Genomic DNA, 22,626 nt, shown 5'->3' on the forward strand with positions numbered 1-22,626 from the left:
AGTATGAATAGGAACCTGGCCCAAGATTTTTTTTTTACCCCAATGGAAAAAGCAATAAGCAAGATTCCATCTTGGTTCCCACAATGTCAGTCGGAAGTCACCTCAGTAGCCAGCTGAGTTTGTTTGCATTGCTGGAGATTAAGATCAAGTCTCAGTACAACTGGATGTATCAATCATTAGCAGAGAGCCTTTGTACCTGGCGTTCACACTAACTGCACATTTCACATACAAGTAACAATACACACAAAGCTCATCTCAGAGTATTTCATCTCTTCCAATACAAGAAGCAAGAGGAAACAAAAATGAAACAAAAGCAAGCAACCTCCTTCTTGGAAGAACACGCACTTGACAATGTGTTGTTCTATCTGGTCACTATTTGAATTTTATAATACTTGTGACGCTGAGTCACCTTGTCCTATCAGGAAACAGAAGAGCTATAAATCACCCTCCAGTGAACAACTTCAGTCACTTCCACAACCACCTGAAGAAGGACGAAAGAAACTTCGGATCTTCCTAGAAACAAAAGGTAAGATTTAGATTGATTTGTTTGCTTAAAATATTGATTTTTTTTTTTATGTATTAAAAAACAACTTATTGTCAGAAGACTTCTTGAACAGTTTAGGTCAGTCATGGAAAGAGTTTTTTATTCAGTGACGAATAAGTGTTACACAGGCAAGAACATAACACAAGCTGAAGAAAAGGGAGAGAAAATTGATGAACAACCAAAACCAGCTGAAAAGCTGCCTGTATGCAAGAAAGCAGGATCTTGACAGATTATATGTACATAGAGATGGAGACAGATTGAACATACTGAATTGAATATATATTCAGCTCAGTATATTCTATTGCTATATATAGCTATTACCATTTATTTTCAGAGTGGAGAAATTACCACCTTGTGCAACTTACTACTCTTGTGCAAGGTGGCTGCTAAGTGGGACTTTGTGCAACAATGCTGTACACACGAAATGACAGCTCGTATTATTCCATTTCAGGTCATTTCCAAGGATAATAAAAAATAATGGGAATGTTCCTTTGTAACAGCTATTCAATTGTACGAGTAATTTAGGACACATTTTTTCTTTTTTTTTTTTTTAGTTGGAGGGATGGGAAAAACACATTCACACAAGTTTGCTAAAGTCATACAAACTAGGGATGCTAAAGCACCATCTTTCAGTGGCAGATCCCTGCACACAGATGGAGTTGCAGGAAAGTCAGTAAGACTTGGCACATGTTCTGATTTGTGTTTGATTGAGGGGGAACAGGGGAGGGGGACAGAGAGACTGATTTTAGGACCAGTGCCTAGAAATTAATGCAGAGCAATTAAATTTACATCTCATAAACTATAAGCATTTGGCTGAAATCAGTGGGATTGCCAAAAGTATGTTAATATCTTGGAGCAGGAAATCCACGAGGTCTTAAAAAGCATTCCAATGGCATTTTGAAACTTGTATTGTGTATTAAATTACCAATTATATTTAATTGTAAGTTAATTCACAGAAAAATATTCCAGTGAGTGAATACTTTGCCCATGTCTTTAAGTTAGCTTCTTCAGTTTGGTTTGAAAAATAGAAAGCTTCCCAATTTCAATGAAGAGATATTTTTCTACTGAAACAGAGAATTTGGTTTTACATGGTTTAGATGCAAAAAGGGTAGTTTTCTATTTGCATATCTTCATATTTTGCACTCAAAAGATTTATTTTTGCTTGTAACTTGAGTACAGCTAAAAATACGTGTGTGTGTCCCCTCCACATTTACTTTCTGGTTAGAAATGAAGTGAAAAGAAGTTTTCATGTTATAGGGGGTATATTCTTTTATAGCTAAACACCTAGGCCCTATACATTGCAAAGTTTTGTAATGGCTCGGAGGAATAATTGGCAAAAATTTTAGTAAGAAAAAAAACTTCTGTAATCACAAAGCACTTCAAGGAGGTATAGCTGATGTCAAAATTAAACATAAGTGACAGAAGACAATACCAAAACCAGGAAATCAATGACTTATCCTGTTAATTATCAGAATAGTTCCCAGTATGTTTTTCTCCCAGATCAACCAGATCTTCCCTGAATTATAAGTGCTTGGAATAAACCACCTTATTTTGGAGACTGTGAGAGTTTCATTGCACAGATGTGGCCAATTTGCCCAGTTTTTGGTCTCTGAGCTGCAGCTGTCTGTAGTCCCAGCCTATTTCATGGGCTTTGCTCTTTAGCAGAGCTGGAGCAGTTCCCCTGCCTACAGGCTGGGGGCTGTGGGTCACCTCCAGCGCAACGTAAGGAAGCTGATGAGGAAAATGGGCCTTGCTGTGCTGTTTGGAAAAGGGTAGTTTTTCTCACCCACATGTTCACCATGAGCTGGAGCACCTTGTGTTTTATATAAACTGGTTGCCTCAAGGTAAAGGGGTTTTGCTGAATATGGAAAGATCAGCAAATCCTATTGGCTTTTCCCCAAGAATAAATTAAAACTAAAACCAGCAGCCCCTCAAAACCAAATAAGAAGTGAAACTAATAATATACCTCTGTGGGCAACACGCCCATAAATTCCCTTGGAGTGGGAGGCTGGGAAAAATGCCAAAATAAGTAAATTCCACTCTAGTCACCTGCTTGCCTGCCCAAGGTAGCTAAGCAGAAACAAGCTGAATGTAACTCCTATGACCGATTGCAATCAGATATCTGAACTTTGAAGTGACCTACATTACCTCCTGGATCACTGTAGCGGGACGGGTATGGCATTTTGAGCTTCATAAGCAAGTAAAGGCTTGGAGTCCAGGGTCTGGTGGTGGCCTCTTCTGTTGCAGTTCCACACTACCTCTAACATAATCAAGAGTTGTCTTTAAAGAAATAAAAACAAGCTTTCTGAAACAAGATTTCCCCAGGCAGCCAGTGCTGGTCCATTTCTGGTCCAGCCAGTTCTGCCCCAGCTCACATGCAATGTTTCGTGGTGCTGGTCATTGTGTAAGGTTTTTGAATCCAGACTTGGACACCTAAGTGTAGTGGTCTGCACATGGGCTGGGCACCTAACACCTCTTTCAACCAGTGCAGCCCAGTCAAAGCAGGCAATGGGGAGTAGGGGAAGTTTTAGACTAAAGTAGACATGGAAGCAAGCTAAAAGCAGCATCCCACCCACAGTGCGACAATGAGCAGAAGGCTTCCTACAGGAAGGGAAGCATGAATGTTCTCCTGTACTTTGAATTCAGGTGAAGGTATTGGGCCATGATTACAGAGGAAGTCAGAGATGTACAAAGTAGTTGATACATAGAAATTTGGAAATGCAGAAGGGGCATGAATTTCATTTTTTTGTACTCTAAAAATAGGAGGAGGAGAGAAGGAGAGGAAGAAAACATTACCTTGCTCCTTGCGAAAAAAACAGGAAACAGACAGAAGAAAAATTAATTATGAATTCAGAGAAATGAAAGCTCTGTAAAAAAATAAACTGAATCCTCATTCTTCCATTTTCAGAGATGATTCTGCCAGTGGTGTTCCTGTGTGTCGCAGCTGTGCTGTCTCCGTGCAGTGGAGAGGTAGGATCCACACTTCGTACACAGACAATCTGGGTGAGACCAAAGGCACTTGTGATCTGATTGAATACAGCTTTTCCTTTGCACACTGATCAACTGCACAAAGAGTCTGATTAGATATCCGGCATCTGGAAAGCATTTATCCTTGTAGTCTGTTTAATTGCAGAGCAGTAGACTGGTTCCACACTTTCACACTAAACTATCTATAGGCTCAGTGTTACTTATGAGTGGGGTCAGAGATAAATGACCCACACACAGATCCAGAAACACTAATGTGACTGAAAGCTTGACTCCATTTCCCCTTAATTCTTCAATTTCTGTTCTTCATGTTGCGGTCCAGAAGACCAGTGGGAATGGTTGTAAAGAGGAGGTTGAGTTCTGCATGTGGCTATTTTTTTTTTTTTAATTAGAAAACAGATGATAAGTTTGAGAAATGCTGTCAGTTATGGCAGGAGTGGAAGAAAATCTGTAGCATGAAAACCATAGGCACACTTTTTTATTCAGTAGCGTGAAGTGCCACAAGAGCTCTGTGACAATCCGGTGATTAAACAAGTTCCTGACATAAAAAAAAATTATAGGCATATTCAAAATACTGAAGAAGGGGAACACATCATAAGCACATTCATGTCTTTAGCCGATTTTTAGATCCTGTTTCCTCAAAACCTCATGAAGGAAATTATAATAATAGTAAATTAGGTCTGATTCGGTTGCCTAAATTTAAAAGTCTACAGGCAGATGAGACATCCCAGCCATCCAAAAAAGGTTGGCAGATGTGATGCAGGAATCAATGCTATTTCTGCTAAGCTCTACGTTGTTTAACCACTGAAAGTGCTACTCCCCATGGAAGGACCCCAGAGATACTTAGGAGACAAAACGTACAACAGTGTCTCCTCCATTACGAGGATCATCTCCTTGCTAGATATTAGTACTTTGGTATCTTAATATTTCCTAGACAGGATTCAGGACTTAGTTACATTCAAATAATTAAAAAAAAAAAAAAAAGAGACTACATTCAAATAATAATAATAATAAAAAGAAATATAACATGTTCTTTCAAATTTAGGAACCTGAAGGTTTTGATGATCTGTCAACTAGCAAAGAAGATCAGCAGGAGCTGATTGTTGACAAACATAATACCCTCAGAAGAGAAGTAAAACCAACTGCCAGCAACATGCTGAAGATGGTAAGTTGCATTCTGTAAATCTGTTTTTAATGAGTAATAGGCCCTATGAGAGATACAGAACTGTATGTAAGGTCACATTATTTTATTTAGCCACAAATTCACCCGATCTGTTTTTAATGAGTAATGGACCCTACGAGACATACAGGACTGTGTTCAAGGTTACATTATTTTATTTAGCCACAAATTCACCCTCCCAACCTTTCCTAAGGATTGAACAACACCAGCACCAAGAGAAACATAAATCTGGGCAGGTGGAAAAGAAAGTCTGGAAAATTTTGTGTCGTGTGAACCATAATATCTCTTTATTTTGGAGGAAAAAGAAAAAGAAAAGGAGGAGCCACAGCATTGTTCATTTATTTCTTATGCATTCTTCATCAGTCCTCACAGTTTCTATTCTTCTCCTGGGTATATAATAACTTTGTCCCTACTCTTCCTACCCCCCAAAGAGGGAAAAAAAGGATTTTGTGTATGATTTTTTCTGACTTGAAGTGTAATTTCCAAATGTTGTTCCTTCATGAGGGGTTCTTAATTGGTACATGTCTGAATGACTAATATATTCTTCTTTCATTAAGGAATGGTCTCCTCCAGCTGCAAACAATGCTCAAAAATGGGCCAGTCAATGTACTTTGAGTCACAGTCCTGCCTACCGGAGGACAACCAGTAAGTGAAGCATGAGTGCTAACTGAATAATGCCATACATGTTATTGATGTGAACAATTTGGGGTTTGCTTGTTGTTTTTTTTTTTTTTCTTTTGAGATGACATTTATATTCAATGTGATCTTACTAGTGCACCGGACAAAGGCAAAATTCTAGATATAAATCTGTCCAGTAAGTGGGAAAAGTTCAATCCCATTCTCATCCCAATTGCATCAGTTTTACATAAGTATATCCTATTTTCTTCAATAGGAGAAAAAAATCACATTGAGAAAGGATGTTCTCTCAAAATATCTATCAGAAAGAAGAGAATCTAGACCCAGTTTACTGCAATAACCCAGCTCACATGCGCTGAATGAAACTGTTTGGGAGGGAAAAGACAAAGGGTGAAGGTCCAGAACCCACTGGTGGTATTAAGCGTAATTGCTAAGACAAAATTCATAATTTTTAAATCCCCTGGCAGCTTGCAATTTATAACCATCTTGGAGGTGATAGCATTAGACACCTTCCTGTGTACCAGAAGTAAGCTTTGAATTATTGGGATTTTCCCAAGATTACTGAGCTGTGACCTGAATAATGACCAGGTTGCTAACTTTCAAACAGCAAAATTACAGTCATGGATCTGTGGTGGACATGTGCTGGTGTATCTACAGACAAAGTCTGTCAGCAACCAAACTACCAGCCAAACAGGTTGGCCATGCTGTAAACCGGTCAAGTGACAATCTCAGTATTGACAGAGCGTGATGTCAGTAGACAGGAAAAAAAACACAACTCCTCCCGGCTCATCTGGGATGAGAACTTCCCTGGAAATCATATCACCTTTTGCTGTCTTTTTCTCACATGCATATTTTTTGGTGCATTTCTCTTTTCAGATGTACTATGTGGTGAAAATCTCTTCATGTCTTCCGGTCCTTTCTCGTGGCCAAATGTTATTCAGGCCTGGTACAATGAGGAGGAAAATTTTGAATACGGAACTGGAGCAAAAACACGAGGTGCTGTGATTGGCCATTACACTCAGGTAAATGCAACTTTTTCATATTTCAGGCTGAAAAAATAAATATCTATATGTTAGCTAAGCAACATTTACCCTCTCATATTTGAAGGGAATAAGCACAATGAAGACATGAGAATTACTTAGACAAAACAAGATGAAATTTGTCAGAATTAAAATGAAAATAATAGGCTAAGTGTCCTTATGGAGTAAAGATATTGGTATTTCAAAACTTCAGGAAGAAACTTATTTGTTTGTTTATCCTCTGAAGATTGCTCAGACACTGGAAGAATAGGATTATTAAAGTATCAGGAAGGAAATACAAGTTTGTTACAGTCTACAGAGCTGCGTTGACTCATAGAGGTACCAGTCAGAAAATGGCTTACGACGACCCTGTTCCCCTGCACGAAACACAGGACAAAAAATTTTACATCATGGTTCCTACAACTTCTTCAACAGTTTTAATTGAATGAAAACATATATAACGGAGTCAGTTTAACTCAAACTTTCTATATATGTGTGTGATAAATTTTCATTGTATCCCAATTGTTGTTTGGTTCAGGGGTGAAAGTGGGAAGAGTGGGGTGAAGTTTTTTCAGCAAGGTGGGACTTATATTTTAATGCAAATGTGTTGTGGTTGGGCCCCAGCGGGCAAAACCAGCACACAGCTGCTTGCTCACTCCCCCACAGTGGGATGGGGGAGAGAATCAGAAGAGTAGGAGGGAAAAAACCCATGGGGGAGATAAACAGTTTAATAAGTAAAGCAAAAGCTGTGCATGCAAGCAAAGCAAAACAAGGAACTCATTCCCTACTTCCTAGAGTCAGGCAGGTGGGAGAGCAGGACTCCATCACACGTAACGGTTATTTGGGAAGACAAACACCATCACTCTGGATGTCACCCTCTTCCTTCTTCCCCCAGCTTTATATCCTGATCATGATATATGGGGTGGGATATCCCTTTGGTCACTTGGGCTCAGCTGTCATGGCTGTGTCCCCTCCTAACTTCTTGTGCACCCTCAGCTCACTCGCTGGTGGGGTGGGGTGAGAAGCAGAAAAGGCCTTGGCTCTATGTGAGCACTGTAGTACCAACACTGTTTCCAGAACAGATTCAAAACATAGCCTCATAGTAGCTACTATGAAGAAAATTAACTCTATCCCAGCCAAAAGCAGCATGAAAGGGTAAATAATGTGATTTGACTCAGTTGCAAATATTTCTTTAATGCATATTGTACTTAAAATATTTTCAAATGACTATTTTTCATTCAACCATGATCTTTGTTCTTACACCTACAGGTTGTTTGGCACAATTCTAATCAAATTGGATGTGCTGTCTCTTTCTGTCCCAACAGTATATACAAGTACTTTTATGTCTGCCACTACTGCCCTGCGTATGTATTGATTCTGATTCTGATTCGGGAATTTCTTATTACATTGCCAAAATTAGTTGGTAGATGCTGAAATTTCTCACAGGGCACATCACCCATAGCTGAGGAACAGGTTTGAAGAGTATATTGGGCGATGAAAAGACAGAAACGTATTCATCAAGAGAACTGTCAAACAAGCAAAAGCATAAAATACATAGAAGTGACACTTATTTTCAGATTGAATTTCATTTGCTTAAAAATTCTGATTTTCATAATAGTAAATCACAAATAAATATTTTCTGCGCTCTACTCAAAATCTTGGTTCAGAAAGGCGTATCAATGTGTAATGCCAAAAATTCAGTGGGAATTTTAAGGCAAAATGATAATGTTATGAACTGTCTAAAATTAATTTTAACGTTCACATTGTAATATATTGTGGTGGGTTGACCTTGTCTGGCTGCCAGTAGCCCACCAAGCCACTCTATTAACCCCCCTCCTCAACAAGATTAGGACAGGGAGACCGCTCACCGGGTACCAGCACAGGCAGCAGTGGGTCCGACTTGGAGACAGCTGGCACTGTCTCTCTCTGAAATAGGGGCAGCTTCTGGGGTTTTCTCACAAAAACCACCCCTGCCAATTCCCCCCTGCCCCACTACAAAAACCTTTCCAGATAAACCGAACAAGTATATAGAAATTGTTTGACATATAACCAAAGAGTGAGTGTAAATTTCTCTAAGTATGCATCCACATAATTAAGTTTTGTTCTCAGATTATACCTTATGTTGGTAATGTTGATGTTTCAGGGGGAATATACGAAGTTCAATTCCGACACCATACAAAAGAGGAGAACCCTGTGGTGATTGCCCTGACGCTTGCGAGGATGGATTATGCAGTAAGCTTTAAGCATTTTCATTGTGACTCGGGTAAAGTTGATGCTTCAAAGAAATCCCAATTAATTTATGCAGATGGAAAGTTTTTGAAATTTTTTCAAATACTAGGCTAAAAGCACTATTTCGGAACCACACTTTAGCATGCTAGGGGCTTTAACTAGGTGGGATGACTTCGGGAGTGAAACCAAAAAAAGACGAGTCTATGATAAGACATACCATGTTAGACAAATGTTATACAGTAGTTGATGTACATTGGGATGCAGATACGTTGCACTTCATGGATCAAGATATTCACATGGCCTAGATACCATCGCTAAAGACGACAACGTCTGGGTTTCCATAGGGAAACTCTCATGCATACTTCCTAGTGGGAGAAGATTGACTGAGTGTGAGGTCAAAGATACATTTATACCAATGGTACCACAGAAATCTCAGCTCCAGACTTCCAGCTGCAGTTTATATGCTTTTCCATACCCGTCAGAAGCAATTCTCATCCTTGAATCTAGGAAATGCCAGGGAAAGGAGGGGGCTTCACCTTTTTTCCTCCTCCTCCTTTGAACAATGGCATCTGTTCAGGTAGAAGTGGCAACACACTTGATAAGAGCAAGTAGCAAGTCTCAATTTTAAGAATTCTACCAGAAAATAAAAAAGCGTGGGCTGAGTCTCATAATGTGAGACTTCAAGTCTGTTACATAATTAACTTAATTCTCATCATAAGCTGTAGTATAAAGGAAGAGCACTTCAAAACACCTTGCAAGTTCAGTGAGAAACCTCCTTGAAAGATTTAAGACTTCTGTACATGTAGTCAAAGGTTTTGGATGCTGCTGTAGAATAAATGGTAACAAAGAAAGAAAAATACAGATACAAGAAATATTAATGAAAAAATATTCTAAAAGGAAATGCTGCAGGTTCTCATTTCCCAATTATGATTAATTTTGTGTTCAATTCATTTACAGCCACACTTTGAAAGTTTGAAGACGTTTACTACAACTTCCTTGGCAAAGTCTCCTGGATGTACCCACAGCTTTCATAGAGTTCACTGCCCTGCTTCCTAACTGAAAAAAAACAACAGGCTCAATTTTTCCCTTCCTGGACATCCATCTCCTTAGTGACTTCTTTCAAAAAAACAGATTCCTTCCTGCCTCTCCAACATGTGCAGAAGGACCAACTCCATTCCAGTGCCTCACATGAGAAAAAGCTGCAGGAGGATGTATATATTCTATCTATATAATGGTCTAGAACATAGTGGTGATCTTAACTGAAATTTGGCATTTGGGTACCAGATATATTTAATGGTTAGTTTCTCACATCTTTCTTTTCCCAAATTGTTATCTAAGGAGCATTGCTTAAAGTTCTGTGGTTCCATATATTTCATATGTTCTCAATATAGATGGATAGTCTTCGGTCATGCAACTAGTCTTACCTTGGCCAACATTTTGAACTATGTACTGTTAGCAGGACCAGAAGATAAACAGGATTACCTGAAACATATAGTTCTCAAAAGGAATTTGGAGAGCAGCGTGGTTTCCACTAGAACTATTCTGGTTTAGAATCTGTATCTTTTTCTGACGTACATTCTATTGTAAAATGCTCAGTCATGTTTAAATGTAAGGAAAAAAAGTGTATTTCATTTAAATTAATGATCCTGCTTGTAGTATAAGATTGCACTTAACATAAATACAGGTAACAAAACCTGCCCTCAAATGGAAAATACCTGCCTGAGAAAAAATAGATAACCAAGGGGAAAGGTCCCTGCATTTGGAAAATTTGCTTTTAATAACAACTAAGTGTGTCTTCCAAAATTATTTTTAATATCTGTTTTTGCTGTATCAATCATTAAATTACTCATTCTTCACTGACCAATTCATTCTAACTTTCCTTCTTTGTTATTACCATGAAATACAGTTCCCTTAACGTCCACCAACTTTGTGACTTTATCAGCATTAGGTCTTGAAGGGAGCCTCATACTTTAGCAGCATAAGAAAAATCAGTTCATGTGAGAAACTGAAGATTTCCTAGGCTAAAACAGAACTCAGGTAAACAACTTTTCTCCAGACTCTCTTTTACAAGGAACGACCATTACAATCATAAGATGCAATACTCCCTTCTATGACCTTTTCTACTGTGCAGTCAACAGTGGGACTAAATATTATTTTAGTCTCACCTTACAATGGTTTCACATTGCCAACCTTTTAGTAAGGAAGCTGCTGTCACAACTGAGATTCCAAGTCCCAGAGTCTTTGGCACAGAATAATTTCAGCACACGCTTCTGACTCATTCATTTCAGTGGCATTTCTTCTAAGGTGAAAGATGAGCATTAGGTTAAAAGCCTTGTTTCACAATTCGGAGTGCTTATTGTTTGGGATGTTTTCTTTTGTTTTGTTTTTCTCTTTCATCTCCATCACTTTTTCCCCCCATGGTGCACAGCCCTCTTTTGGGTACATCTCCACTTGTAAGTTAAGCGATGCCAGGACATAGACGTGAGTGATGGAACATCATTTACTGCACTCTTGAATAGTTAGCACAGACCCAATAAGAATGATGACAATGCAATAGCTAATCCAGCATTGTTGTCGTCAAGGAAATGGGTAGACCCCCCCCCACTCCTAAAAAATTCCATTTACTGTGAGCAACTGGTCTAGAAGTCTATTCCTTTCCATAGTAACCCATAACACAAGAACTGATTTCTCAGTCACTCACAAGAGGAAACAAATAGTGTAACGAGGTAAAACCAGCCCTCAGACATCTCACCCATGAGGATCCAAGAAAATAAAGGTCAATAAGCCTACTTTAGATAGCCAGGGGGATAGTGGTGCAAATTGTTTGCCAGTCATTTTGTAATCAGTGGAGTATAAAATACCAGCATGGATTTACCACAAGCTGATCCTGCCAAACCAAACTTTCTTTTTCAATTAGTGACTCGGACAAGTGGATGTGGTTTCTGGCTTTGGCAGCATGTTTGACAAGGTTGCAAAAGACATTTGTAGACTAGAGAGATGTGGTTCAAATGACAGTAACAAGACACGGTGCACACATGCTATTGAACGCACACATCCTTGATGCTCCTACACAGGGGGCAGGGACGAAGGCCTCTGGCAATGCAGGTGGGGTCTGCACAGACGGACAGTACCCCCAGCCACAGCTAACTGCACAGTTGTTGCATGTGATGCCCATGGCCTTCCCCGTCCACAAGTGACAATCACAGTTGAGAGCTTTTGCCGATGCTACGGAAAACCTTCACTGAATGCTTTCCTGGGTAAAAGAGGGTCAGAACCACATTCCCATTTGCACAAGCACAATGTAGGGCATTTTCTTGGACAAAAACAAGTTCTAAGTTCCCATATTACTTCCAACAAACATTAAGAGCTGATTATGGAGGTGTTCAAGGCCAGGCTGGATGAGGTTTTGAGCAACCTGGGCTAGTGGGAGGGGTCCCTGCCCCCCATGGCAGGGGGGGGAACTAGATGATCTTGAGGGTCTCTTCCAACCCAAACCATTCTGTGACTCTATGATTCTATGTTCTAAGAAATACACCAGAATTTTAATCCATTACAGCTTAGTATAAAATTAATAACTGTTACTTAGGAGAGACAAGAGCTGGAGAGGTAATATCAATCGATAGATCGATGATGGTATAAACAACCCTTGGAGCAGGAAACCCATCGTGTCCTGTGCTGTGCTACAGAGACATTGAGCTACTCCTGTTTTCTTCAAAGTATTTTATATTCTTTTTCTCTCCAAATGGACATACTTTTGATGGGTGAAGTACAGAATATTTTCCTCACTTATCCCAAACAGCATTTAACTTAGTGCTCACAGTACCTTCTTTATAAACATGGGCTTTACTGCAGAATGGCATTGTATCAGATCTCCTTTTCCCCTGACACATTCATAGAATCACAGAATGGTTTGGGTTGCGAGGGACCTTAAAGATCGTCTAGTTCCACCCCCCTGCCATGGGCAGGGACACCTCCCACCAGCCCAGGTTGCTCAAAGCCTCATCCAGCCTGGCCTTGAACCCCTGCAGGGATGGGGCATCCACAGCTTCTCTGGGCAACCTGTTCCAACCAGTGTCTAACCTCCCTCACACATTCTCTCACTACAAAGCAAATTAGTAAAAAGTAGACCACCACCACAACCTTTTTTTTTCATTTAAGCATATATTGGAAGGAAGATGGCTATGACCACTGCTTTATGTGGGGTCCAGCTACTGGTCTTTCTTGGGCATGAGAAAGTCTCAGTGACTGACTCTGGTGCCATATGGTTATGCTGCAACCAGGCAATGCTGGTAAAAGACCTACAGCCATTATTACAGCTATTTCATAATGTACTCCAAGACAGTGTGCCTTGGCCCTGATAGCTCCCTGCAGCCACTGGGACCGTCCGTTCCTCCTAGCACGTCCTATTCCTGGGTAGTTTCACTTTTCAAGGAGAAACTCTTGAAAGCTTTCCTACCTTTACGAAGGATCCAGAGTAGACAAGAAGCTGCCATGGGAGGGTCTGTGGAAAGGGGTCATTTCCCATTCCTCCTCTAAGATGCAGTAGTTCTCTCACTTGTACAATGATGTAATGGGAACAGTCAAACTTTACGGTATGAACAGTTCAGTTAAGGCAGAATCGTGTCTGTCACTGTTACAAAATTAAAGTCCTTTAATGGCAGGTAGAAAAATCCTGCAGCAGGCAGAACTGAGTTTGCTCTCTCCCTAAATTTGATATCCAACAGTCATGACATGCTTTTAGCACCGAAACAGAAACTTTAATGTCATTTTGCAAATGTACCATCATTAGTTACAAAACTTCTGGATCTTCCCAGAACTTATGCAGCCTTCTGAAAGCTGTAAGACGGATGTATTTTACACCCCTCTCATGCTGTAAGCCTTCATTCACTTCTTTCTCAGAATTTGAAGAAATGTTCTTGGAACCTGCAAAGCAAAGATGTGCAGTACACTTTTAAATGTGTGCCTAGAGTCTAGATTGATTTGACACTTTAAAGTGTTACAGCGTTTCAAGGGTGAGGATGGAAAAATGGTGAAGTCTCGTTATGTGTGGTGGGTTTGAAAAATCCCTCCTGAAACTGTGGATTGTCTCGAACTCAGATGCTCTCCTGGCTGCACGATGCAACAGCACTTTCCCAAAATTCAAGATATTGTACATACTTTAAGTAATATTTGTTCCCTGTAAAAGGGAGTTGAATGGAACAAAGTGTGTGTCCATCTGAAAAAAATAACTGCAAGAAGGATCTCTAATTTTTAAATAACACCCTCATCCCAGAGCTCACTTTCCTTAAGCTAACGAATGCTCTGTGGTCGTTGGCATGGAGCAGGACAGTCCTGCTTAACAAAGGATCTGGACATCCAGTAGCTTCATATAAGAAGTAAATTTTAGGTGAATGGCAATGCATTCCAAAGACTGGTGAGACCTATTATAACTTCCAAATTGCGTATCATGTAATCAACAGCAGGAGAAAAATTACCCCACGCTGTCTCTTGTCAAGATTATTTTCACCTGAATAGGGCTTGGTTTGGTTTGGGGTTTTTTTTGTTTTCTATTTTTTTTCTTTACTTAATTGTGCTTGTACCTTTTTATTCATTTCCAAATAACATCTGAAGAGCAAACTCCACAAGACTTTAAAAGGCAGAGCTGGCAACCAGACAATCACGTGGGCTTAATATAAGGATACATTTGAGAGCAGGCATGAAAAACCAACAAATCTCATAAATTAATCTAAAATCTTGAAAAATTAATTTTGGTAATGTAATGACTTCAGTGAATTTCTTTCCACATTTTCTCGAGATTTGAAAAGGGAGCTGTATTTTTTTAATTTGCCCAACATCTTTCAGCAAAGCACTGCCTGGCATGAATCACAGAGGCAAAAATGTACTTGCTGCAAGAGAAATCATCATTAGACAATCCCGTTCACAAATATTAATGTTTTAAAATATGCTAATGAAATTTATCATCCTGCATACTGTTTTTAATACATCTAGCAATTTTTTTCCCTTTTTCACACTAAACAAAAGTTATTAACATTTGAGGAAGCCAAGAAATGTAGGCTCTGCAATCACTACCAACATTCTGCCATGAAAACATACATGAGTGCATTGATAAAAATATAGAAAATTCTGCAGTATTCAAATACAGTCTTGAAGAAAGTCCCAAGCTTTAGATAGAAGGACAGCTTGATTTTTTGAAAGGCATGTCACAAGTAGCTGAAATTGCATAGTAGATAAAATTTTAAATTCCTCAGTTAAAACCAATTGAATGATAAACAAAAAGAGAGATGCTAGAGTGAGCGTACAAAAACTGGGAGTATAGTACCGTCATGGACTTACATTCACACATTTCACACTTCTGATTTTGATTGCTACATTAGACAAACGCATGGATTTTTAGTGCATTTTTTCCTACTTTGTTGCAGGACCATGTACCTCTGGCTTAATCTCTCATGTAATTGTGTAAACCCAGAGAAATTAATTGGAATAGTAAGTTTACACAAGACCAAGGAATGGTGTGGAGGGGGCTGGTTCTTGCCCAGTTAATTCCTGCCAGTGCTAGTTTGTCCTTCCGTACTGTTTGACTAACTTTTAACTTATCACATGTAAGATTGGTTTTATCTAACATTTTTCCTCTGAGGCTGAGTCATCACCTGCTACATACTGTGCTATATGTAGTAGCAGACTGTTCACAGTTATGTTCTGCACTGGTTAGATTTTTATTCTGCTCTGCAAGAGTAAAGACATCATAAAAAATACAATGGACTTTAAAATGGCCTTAAAAAATTGGGGTTGTGGTAATTCAGATATTAATCATCTGAGAAGAAAGCTGGTTTTTCTACTTGAACGCAGATAATCCTAATTAATTTTCTTTGTAACAATTAGCGACAGATAAGCTAAGTATTATACAATAAATTAATGAACATTGTTCTAACTCTTTTTATGCCATTTTCAGATGGATTTCTTGACTTCATGTGTGTGCCCACCTGCTCTTCTGCATCAGCTTGCTGGACAGGTAAGAAAGATAAGACAAATTTTAAAGAAAACAGAAATGATCTACAAATAATTTTATGTACCTGTAGTTTATAATTTTATCATTTTGCACCTGTAAAAGAAAATAACAGGTGTATACTCAGGAGATACATGTTCAGTTATTATCAGGGCCAGAGATCATCTGCGCCCTCAGTTGGCCCAAAAAATGCTCCAGAACCTGATGTTTTACACCCTGAAATGTCTGTAGGGATCTTCTAAGCTGAGTCTCAGCCTGTCCACAAACCAGTACTCACTGTAATATGTTATAAATAAACCTCTTACCTTTTCAGCTTTAAGTGGCAGGGACTGTCCATTGCTGTAAGCATATTTATTACTCAGCCTGTAAGATGCTTTGGCCATAGTTTGCTAGGTTTGCATTTAGTGGCAGCATTGTGTCAAAATATTTCTGTCAATTTTTCCTTAAGTTTTGCTGTTACTGCTGTTCTGGCTGTTTTGGGGAGAACTGTTTTGCAGGGAGCTGGCCTATGACTAAAAATAACCTATCAAAAATTGTTTGGTTTTAGTCGGGGTCAGCTCCTCAGCACAATTCACTAAGGTCCAACATGAAGCCTTTTTGTTACAACTAAGGGACAATAAAAAGGCAAAAATTAGCTTTGTGGGAGGAGGAAAATTAAACTATGCTATTATGTCATGCATAGCTCATCGGTGGGATTTCAGACATAATCTGTTAATGTGCAGAGACTGAGTTTGTAAGGATGGAATTGATAGATGGGGGAGCAGGAAAATATTACTAGAATAGATTGGTTGTTTTATCTGACAGCACCATGGGATTGAAGTTACTTGGGATGGCTTATGCAGGGTACCACTGCTGGAAGAGGAGGATCATGCCCAGTGCCACTATGTTTCCTCTTTACTGAGTTGATTTCGTTTCCTAAACTGGAAGAAAACTATCCAGTGTGGCTGGGTTGCTGCTTTGTTGGCTTTACAGTTGAGAAAGGGAAATGGTCCAAGGCTGAGACACGCAGACTCACAAAGGAGTAGAATCTCCTCCAGAGATAGTGAGAATATACCAAACAGCTCCAAATCCGTTGCATCCCAAGACTGCTCTGTTTCTCTCTGCTTTCATGTTTCTCCACTTCAGCCACCACCAGGTTGTTGTCCTTATCAAGTAGATGTGCTGTGAAGGGAAAGAATTAAAAGGCAGTGACTATGGATAGGAAGTGCTCATCTCATCTACTGTTTATTCGTCATGAAATGGAGCTCAGAGAGAAGGATTCATCCAACTTTTCTTATTTCTTTAAAGAATGCAGTCCTGTTATTGCAAGAAATCCCCAGCACTGTGCAAATCGGTGCATTTAATCCCACAGTTCTCAGGAGTACAGGAAAATGAGTAAGTGAAAGAATTGGGATCATCCATAGTCACAGTGCTGCAATTAAATAATTCACTGGGTTTTCCAGGGCTGCTTGTGCTCCTCCATTTGTATCCACCTATGTCCCACACTTCATTCTGGGGACTCTTAAAACACCCACATCCCTATTCATGGGACTCTTGCCTCCAGGTGAGATCAGGCTTAGCTCAGAGAGGAAATTTTCATCTTCGAATAACTGCTGTTTGTTACCTGCAAAGTGGTCAAGTGTTTCACACAAGAGTGTGAAAATTAGATGCTTAACACCATTCTGCCTCACTCAGCTGTACTCCTAAATTTTGAGAATAATTTACCTCTATATCTTGTATGTAGAATGTATATTCTTTGCTTGATAGTGTTGTTTCTTCCACCTAGTTAAGGCACAATGATTCTCTGGGCAGCAGGTGTGAGTCTGTGTGGCACCCCTTGGGCCAAGCTCTTCTAAAGACTTAAATATAAATACTTAGATGTGTCAGTTCTGGAAGATGGTTGAAAACATTTCATGGAAAGGATCACATTCCCTAGTCAGTCTTCATCTTTTGAAAGCCATTTCTCATGACGTCTAGTACTGAATAATATTTCTGGGTATGAACAAAGACATGAGCAAATAAAGGTAGGGGACACCTATTGCAAAAATCTTGCAACATCAAATATTCTGTAATAATTGCCCTTTTATCCTGTTATAAACATGATGTAACAAAACCCACAGTGAAAAAGAGATCTATTACCTCCAGATGAGTGCACACTCAGGACCTAGATTTTCTTGTGTTATTTTGGGGGGACTTTGTCCTTTTGACTTTTCTACAGCTATGGTTTGTGGTGAAGACTTTTTCACGTCAACCATGGTTCATTCTAGCTGGCGAACTTTATTCCCTTTGATGATGCTTTCTATAACCTCTTTACAAGGTCAAAACTCATAAGTCATAGTTCATAAACCTATAGGTTTACCTTAAAATCATGACTTTGAAAAAGTAATACACTCAAGGGTTTCTTTCTCTCTGCTCTAGTCTGGTCTTTCTCAAGGTCTTTCTGGATTTCATCAAAACTGCACAGGTTAGAAGCAAGACAAAAGTGGTTCCTTCTTAACCAAGGGACTGCGTGGGCTGGAGATCAGGAAAAGACACTAAACGCTTCTTAGTCATATATTAAAGAGCACAAAGGTGTAAGTGCAGGAGCTACAAAAGGGTAATCCCTCACTCTCTGCTGTTGAAATCAGGTAGACGTGCACTTCGAAAGGTTTCATTTCCCAGCACCATTTCATAACAGAAAGGGAAAAACTCTGAAGAGGCTTTTGTCCAAAAAAACATATGAAATACAAGCTTTTTTCTTATCCACTTCCCAGGAGGCTGACTTTGGGAAACATTTATTGTGAGACTGACTGGTAGAGAATGGAACCTGCTGCCCAGTTTAGATTGGTGAGATGTATTGTGTGACCAAAGGTCCTGTCCTTCTGACTCAAAAAATTATAGAAAAGGGATAACGTTTTAAGAAAACTGCATGTTACTCACTTCCACTACATTAAATCGGTCTTCTTCCCATTTGAAATCAGCTAAAATTAGGACATCCAGCAGAATGGACTTGCAGTGTCTGGCAATCTGTCATACTAAGCATGGCTTGAAAGCCAGTTCATCTATTATATGTTTTCTTTCTAATTTGCCATTCTTGATGTCTCAGAAAACCCTTGAAAATGTTCAGACAAGTATAAAAATTGTTGTGATTTAAAGAGGAGGTAAGCGTATTACAGCAATTTAGTTCAGCATCGCTATCAGTCTTTCTGTGCACCACTGAAATAAAACAGACAAAGCCATATTCCATATGATGGGATGCCAAAAAAAACCACCATCAGAAAACCCAGCAGAAAACTATTCCCCTAGTTTGTTTTCTCTTAGAAGGGGATCGCTCCTCTCTTCTAATCACAGCATCAAAGCTAACACAAACCAGGACCTTAAGGAATTGAACGTATTTGACTTGCCTGTATCTTGTACCTGTCCTGAGCGGCTAGCATTAAACATCCCCATTCACACAAAGACAGAAAATGTCCTGAAGCGTGGGGAACAGCTAAACAAGAATTTGTTTCTGGTTTAAATGTGCCTAAAGATCTGCAGCTGCAACATTCTAACAAAACAGAAAACAGGTCAAAAGAAACACTCATTAGATGAAACCCTTCTACAGTGTTACCGCTAAGATTTTAGTGCCGGGGGAATACATTGCAGAATCTGTCATGTATTTATCAGATGATTGTGTCAAAGAAAATGATAAGTAAAAGTTAGTTGGAGACTGACAAGACCATGTTGTCTAGGTTGCTTGAACAGCAACGCAACATGTTAACCAGCATTGTTAGAAAAATCGTGAAGAGGAATCGAATGCCTGATGGCACTTGTGAAGAGCAGCCACCATCTAATGAGTGCCACGGGTCTTTGGTTAGCGCCGTGTACTGCCAGCGACATCTGTGAAATAAGGTGAAGATAAAGGAGAAGGAATAATAAAGTAGGATGTCACTAATCAGCTCCTACAAAAGTAGCATATCAGTAGATAACATTTAATAATACATCGCCCCGAGCAGCTCAACGTCTGAGCCTGATCTCATCTTCTGCATAAAGCATCTCCCTTGAGCCCAAGCTGTCTTTGTTCACTTTTCAAACTGCAACGTTGGACCTGCTTTGCCACTAGTGGGTGTTAGCAGGAGGCTCATCCTGCCAGGAGATGATCCACAACATATAGGTTACGGTGTTGTCCAGTTTAAAAAACTAGTAACAAATAAGCCATTCAGGTTAACCCATCACCTAATGAGGCATAACACTGGCAGCCAGTCCACCCAATACCAGTTTGTAAGAAACAAGATTGCACGGGTTAAGCACTGAAGACACCTGTTAGCAAAGAGGTACCACACAGCTCCTGGACGAACCAAAGTAAATGAGCTTACCCATTAAAATGTCAGGAATATCAATATGGGGGGTGGGATCCATACTGAATTACTTTAGCCATCTACAGCCGGTTAATTTTTTCTGAAACAGAGGCTTTGTGTGATATTCTGTGTTGGAAAGGATCTATCCATAGGGCTGGTGGGTACTCTACACGATCTACAGAAAAGCAAGGGGATAGTTTTAGACTGCTAAAAGCAATTGCTACGGGTTTTAATCTTTGCAATCAGTGAAGCTGTTTGCCTTTATGTTGATTTTGGCTGGGATAAAATTCTTTTCTTCATGGTAGCTCATACGGGGCTATGTTTTGGCTTTGTGACCAAAACAGTGTTGATAGCACACTGATCTTTTTGCTATTGCTGAGCAGTGTTTACACAGCATCCAGGTCTTCTCTGCTTCTCACCCCACCCAACCAGCGAGCAGGCTGCGGGTGCACAAGAAGCTGAAAGTGGAGACAGCCGGGACAGTGGACCAAAGGGATATCCCAAACCATATGATGTCATGCTGAGGAATAAAAGCTGTGGGAAAGAAGAAGGAAGGGAGGGACAGCTGGAGTTATGGTGTTTGTCTTCCCAAGTAACCGTTACACATGATGAAGCCCTGCTGTCCTGGCTGAACTCCTGCCTGCTGGTGGGAAGTAGTGAATGAATTCCTTGTTTTGTTTTGCTTGCATGTGCAGCTTTTGCTTTACCTGTTGAACTGTCTTTATCTCAACCCATTAATTTTCTCACTTTTACCCTTCTGATTCTCTCCCCCATCCCACTGTGGAGGAGTGAGCGAGCGGCTGTAAAGGGCTGTGCTGCCTACCGGGGCTAAACCACAACAGCCATGAAAACTTTGCCATCTGTCATGATGTTCCTGCCCACGGTAGGAAGGTTGGAACTAGATGATCTTTAAAGGCCCCTTCTAACCCAAACCATTCTATGACTCGGATGTATTGTTCCACATGAAAAGCAATTTTTTTCATGCCACTGTTTCCAGCAGGTGTGTCACCTGGGTGGACTGTGCAGGTGAATGAGTGACTGCATGAGTTCAATCCTGGGGAATTAGCAGGTGTGTTTTTGAAGACAAAAAGCAGTTGTGCAATATGCCTGGACGTTGCACATATATGCAATTTGTATGGTATGTGTAGCATTCTCCATCCTCATGAACAGGTGTTATGTGACGACAACCGGGAAACAAGTCAGCAACTACGCTGCACTCTAAAAATAGCCCTGGGATCTAGGGCAGGAATGGGTGACGTGTGTACACACCGGAGCTACGAAGGTAGTTGTGCTTAGCTAAGCAGCTGAAGAAGTGGAGAGGGGCGATTTTGCATTGCTTCTCGCAGAGGAAGCACAGCACATTTTAATCATTCCTACAGACCGTACAGAAACACCATCAAGCAGGCTCCAAAGGTAACACACTGAAGGCAAGATGAATCAGCTGAGAGCACGTTTTCCTCCTGGTGACTTTGTGCTGCTATTTCCAATAAACACGAAGTAGCTCAGACAGTTCTTCCTTACACATGTCCATTGCAGCCTAACCCATACCCTGTGTATTTTAGAGGACACACACACACACTGCTGGTCAATCACTGATGGCATTCTACAGCCAGAAGAGTAAATGCTGTCTCTATGGCATAACCTGAATCTATTCTTAGCTTTAGACATTTGTCTAGATCTTCCTCCAAACCCTTTCCATTCATTCCTTTCCCCATATCTCTATCAACAGGCTACAGAGAGCCAGAACAGAGGTTTGAGCACTGATATGATTTTCTGTACCTTCATCATCTTAGTCCTTGACACTAGATGAACTAGCTAGAGATTCTCCATATTCAAATCTTGAATCTCTCTCCTCCTGAGCAACATCACAGGTTTATAGAAGACTTCATATTCTTGATCTCCTTTTGCATTATGGATTATGAGCTTGGCCCAGAACAGACAGTGACTGACTCCTTAGCTGGAGCACGGGAGGTAGTAGGGTAGAGAGGTGTCATCACAGAATGACACAGTCAAGGATGTCATAACAAAGTGCATTTGGAAGTAAAATCTGCCGAGCTTTTCCCTGTGATTTTCTCTGCTGCTGATGAGACTGGCAGGTCACAGCCACACGACATCTGTAGGTCCAGTGAAAAACTGTGATTTTTGTAAACACCTCTTCTAGAACTATAACCAGCTGGGGAAAGCTCTGACAGACGAAAACATGCCAAATTCTATGTGCCAGGAAAAACACAACTGAGAGGAAAGGACTGAAAGAAAAAAAAAAAAAAAAAGTATGTTTACACCTGTGTTAGCCCAGCCTGGCTCTCCCTTGTTGTCTCAAGTGGGTTCAGCTGAACGTAGATGTTTCCTTGGTGTAGAGCTGAGTGTGACAGTCTGACTTCAGGTTATTCCTTCTCATTGACTTTACAGGAAGGGAAAAGTATTTACCTGTTTGGTTTAAGAGTTGCTGTGAGAATTTGACATGGTGCCAGAACTAGTCAACTTTTTGGTGTGTCATACTTCCAATCTCTGCTGACTCTGCTCGTAGATATTTTGGTCACATTACCAGAAGAGTGTATTTTGCTCTTGAACTGCCTTTTCCATCTATTTCAGTTCAGAATGAGACTATCTTTAATAAATCCTTAGCATATAATTCAGCCTTGGCAGAACCTGTTAAGAAACGTGGTTTAGTCTTATATGCCTAAGTAAAATTTTTTCTTCCAAAAGCTTTGGCTTCCTCATGTGGATGCCTTAAA

At 40.0% G+C, this 22,626-nt stretch overlaps 1 protein-coding gene across 1 annotated transcript; it reads left to right on the forward strand.

The window, feature by feature from the left end:
* Positions 1-3,454: 3,454 nt before the first annotated feature.
* Positions 3,455-8,596, forward strand: LOC104460964 (cysteine-rich venom protein pseudechetoxin-like; the record flags this gene model as incomplete). The annotated part of the gene is made up of 6 exons (XM_010072374.1): positions 3,455-3,514; positions 4,575-4,694; positions 5,267-5,354; positions 6,222-6,367; positions 7,634-7,728; positions 8,508-8,596. Coding segments are annotated over exons 1-6 (598 nt in total), but the record flags the coding sequence as incomplete, so codon positions are not given.
* Positions 8,597-22,626: the final 14,030 nt, after the last annotated feature.

This window comes from Pterocles gutturalis, unplaced genomic scaffold (genome assembly GCF_000699245.1).
Source record: "Pterocles gutturalis isolate BGI_N339 unplaced genomic scaffold, ASM69924v1 scaffold6462, whole genome shotgun sequence".
Classification (NCBI taxonomy): Eukaryota; Metazoa; Chordata; class Aves; order Pterocliformes; family Pteroclidae; genus Pterocles; species Pterocles gutturalis.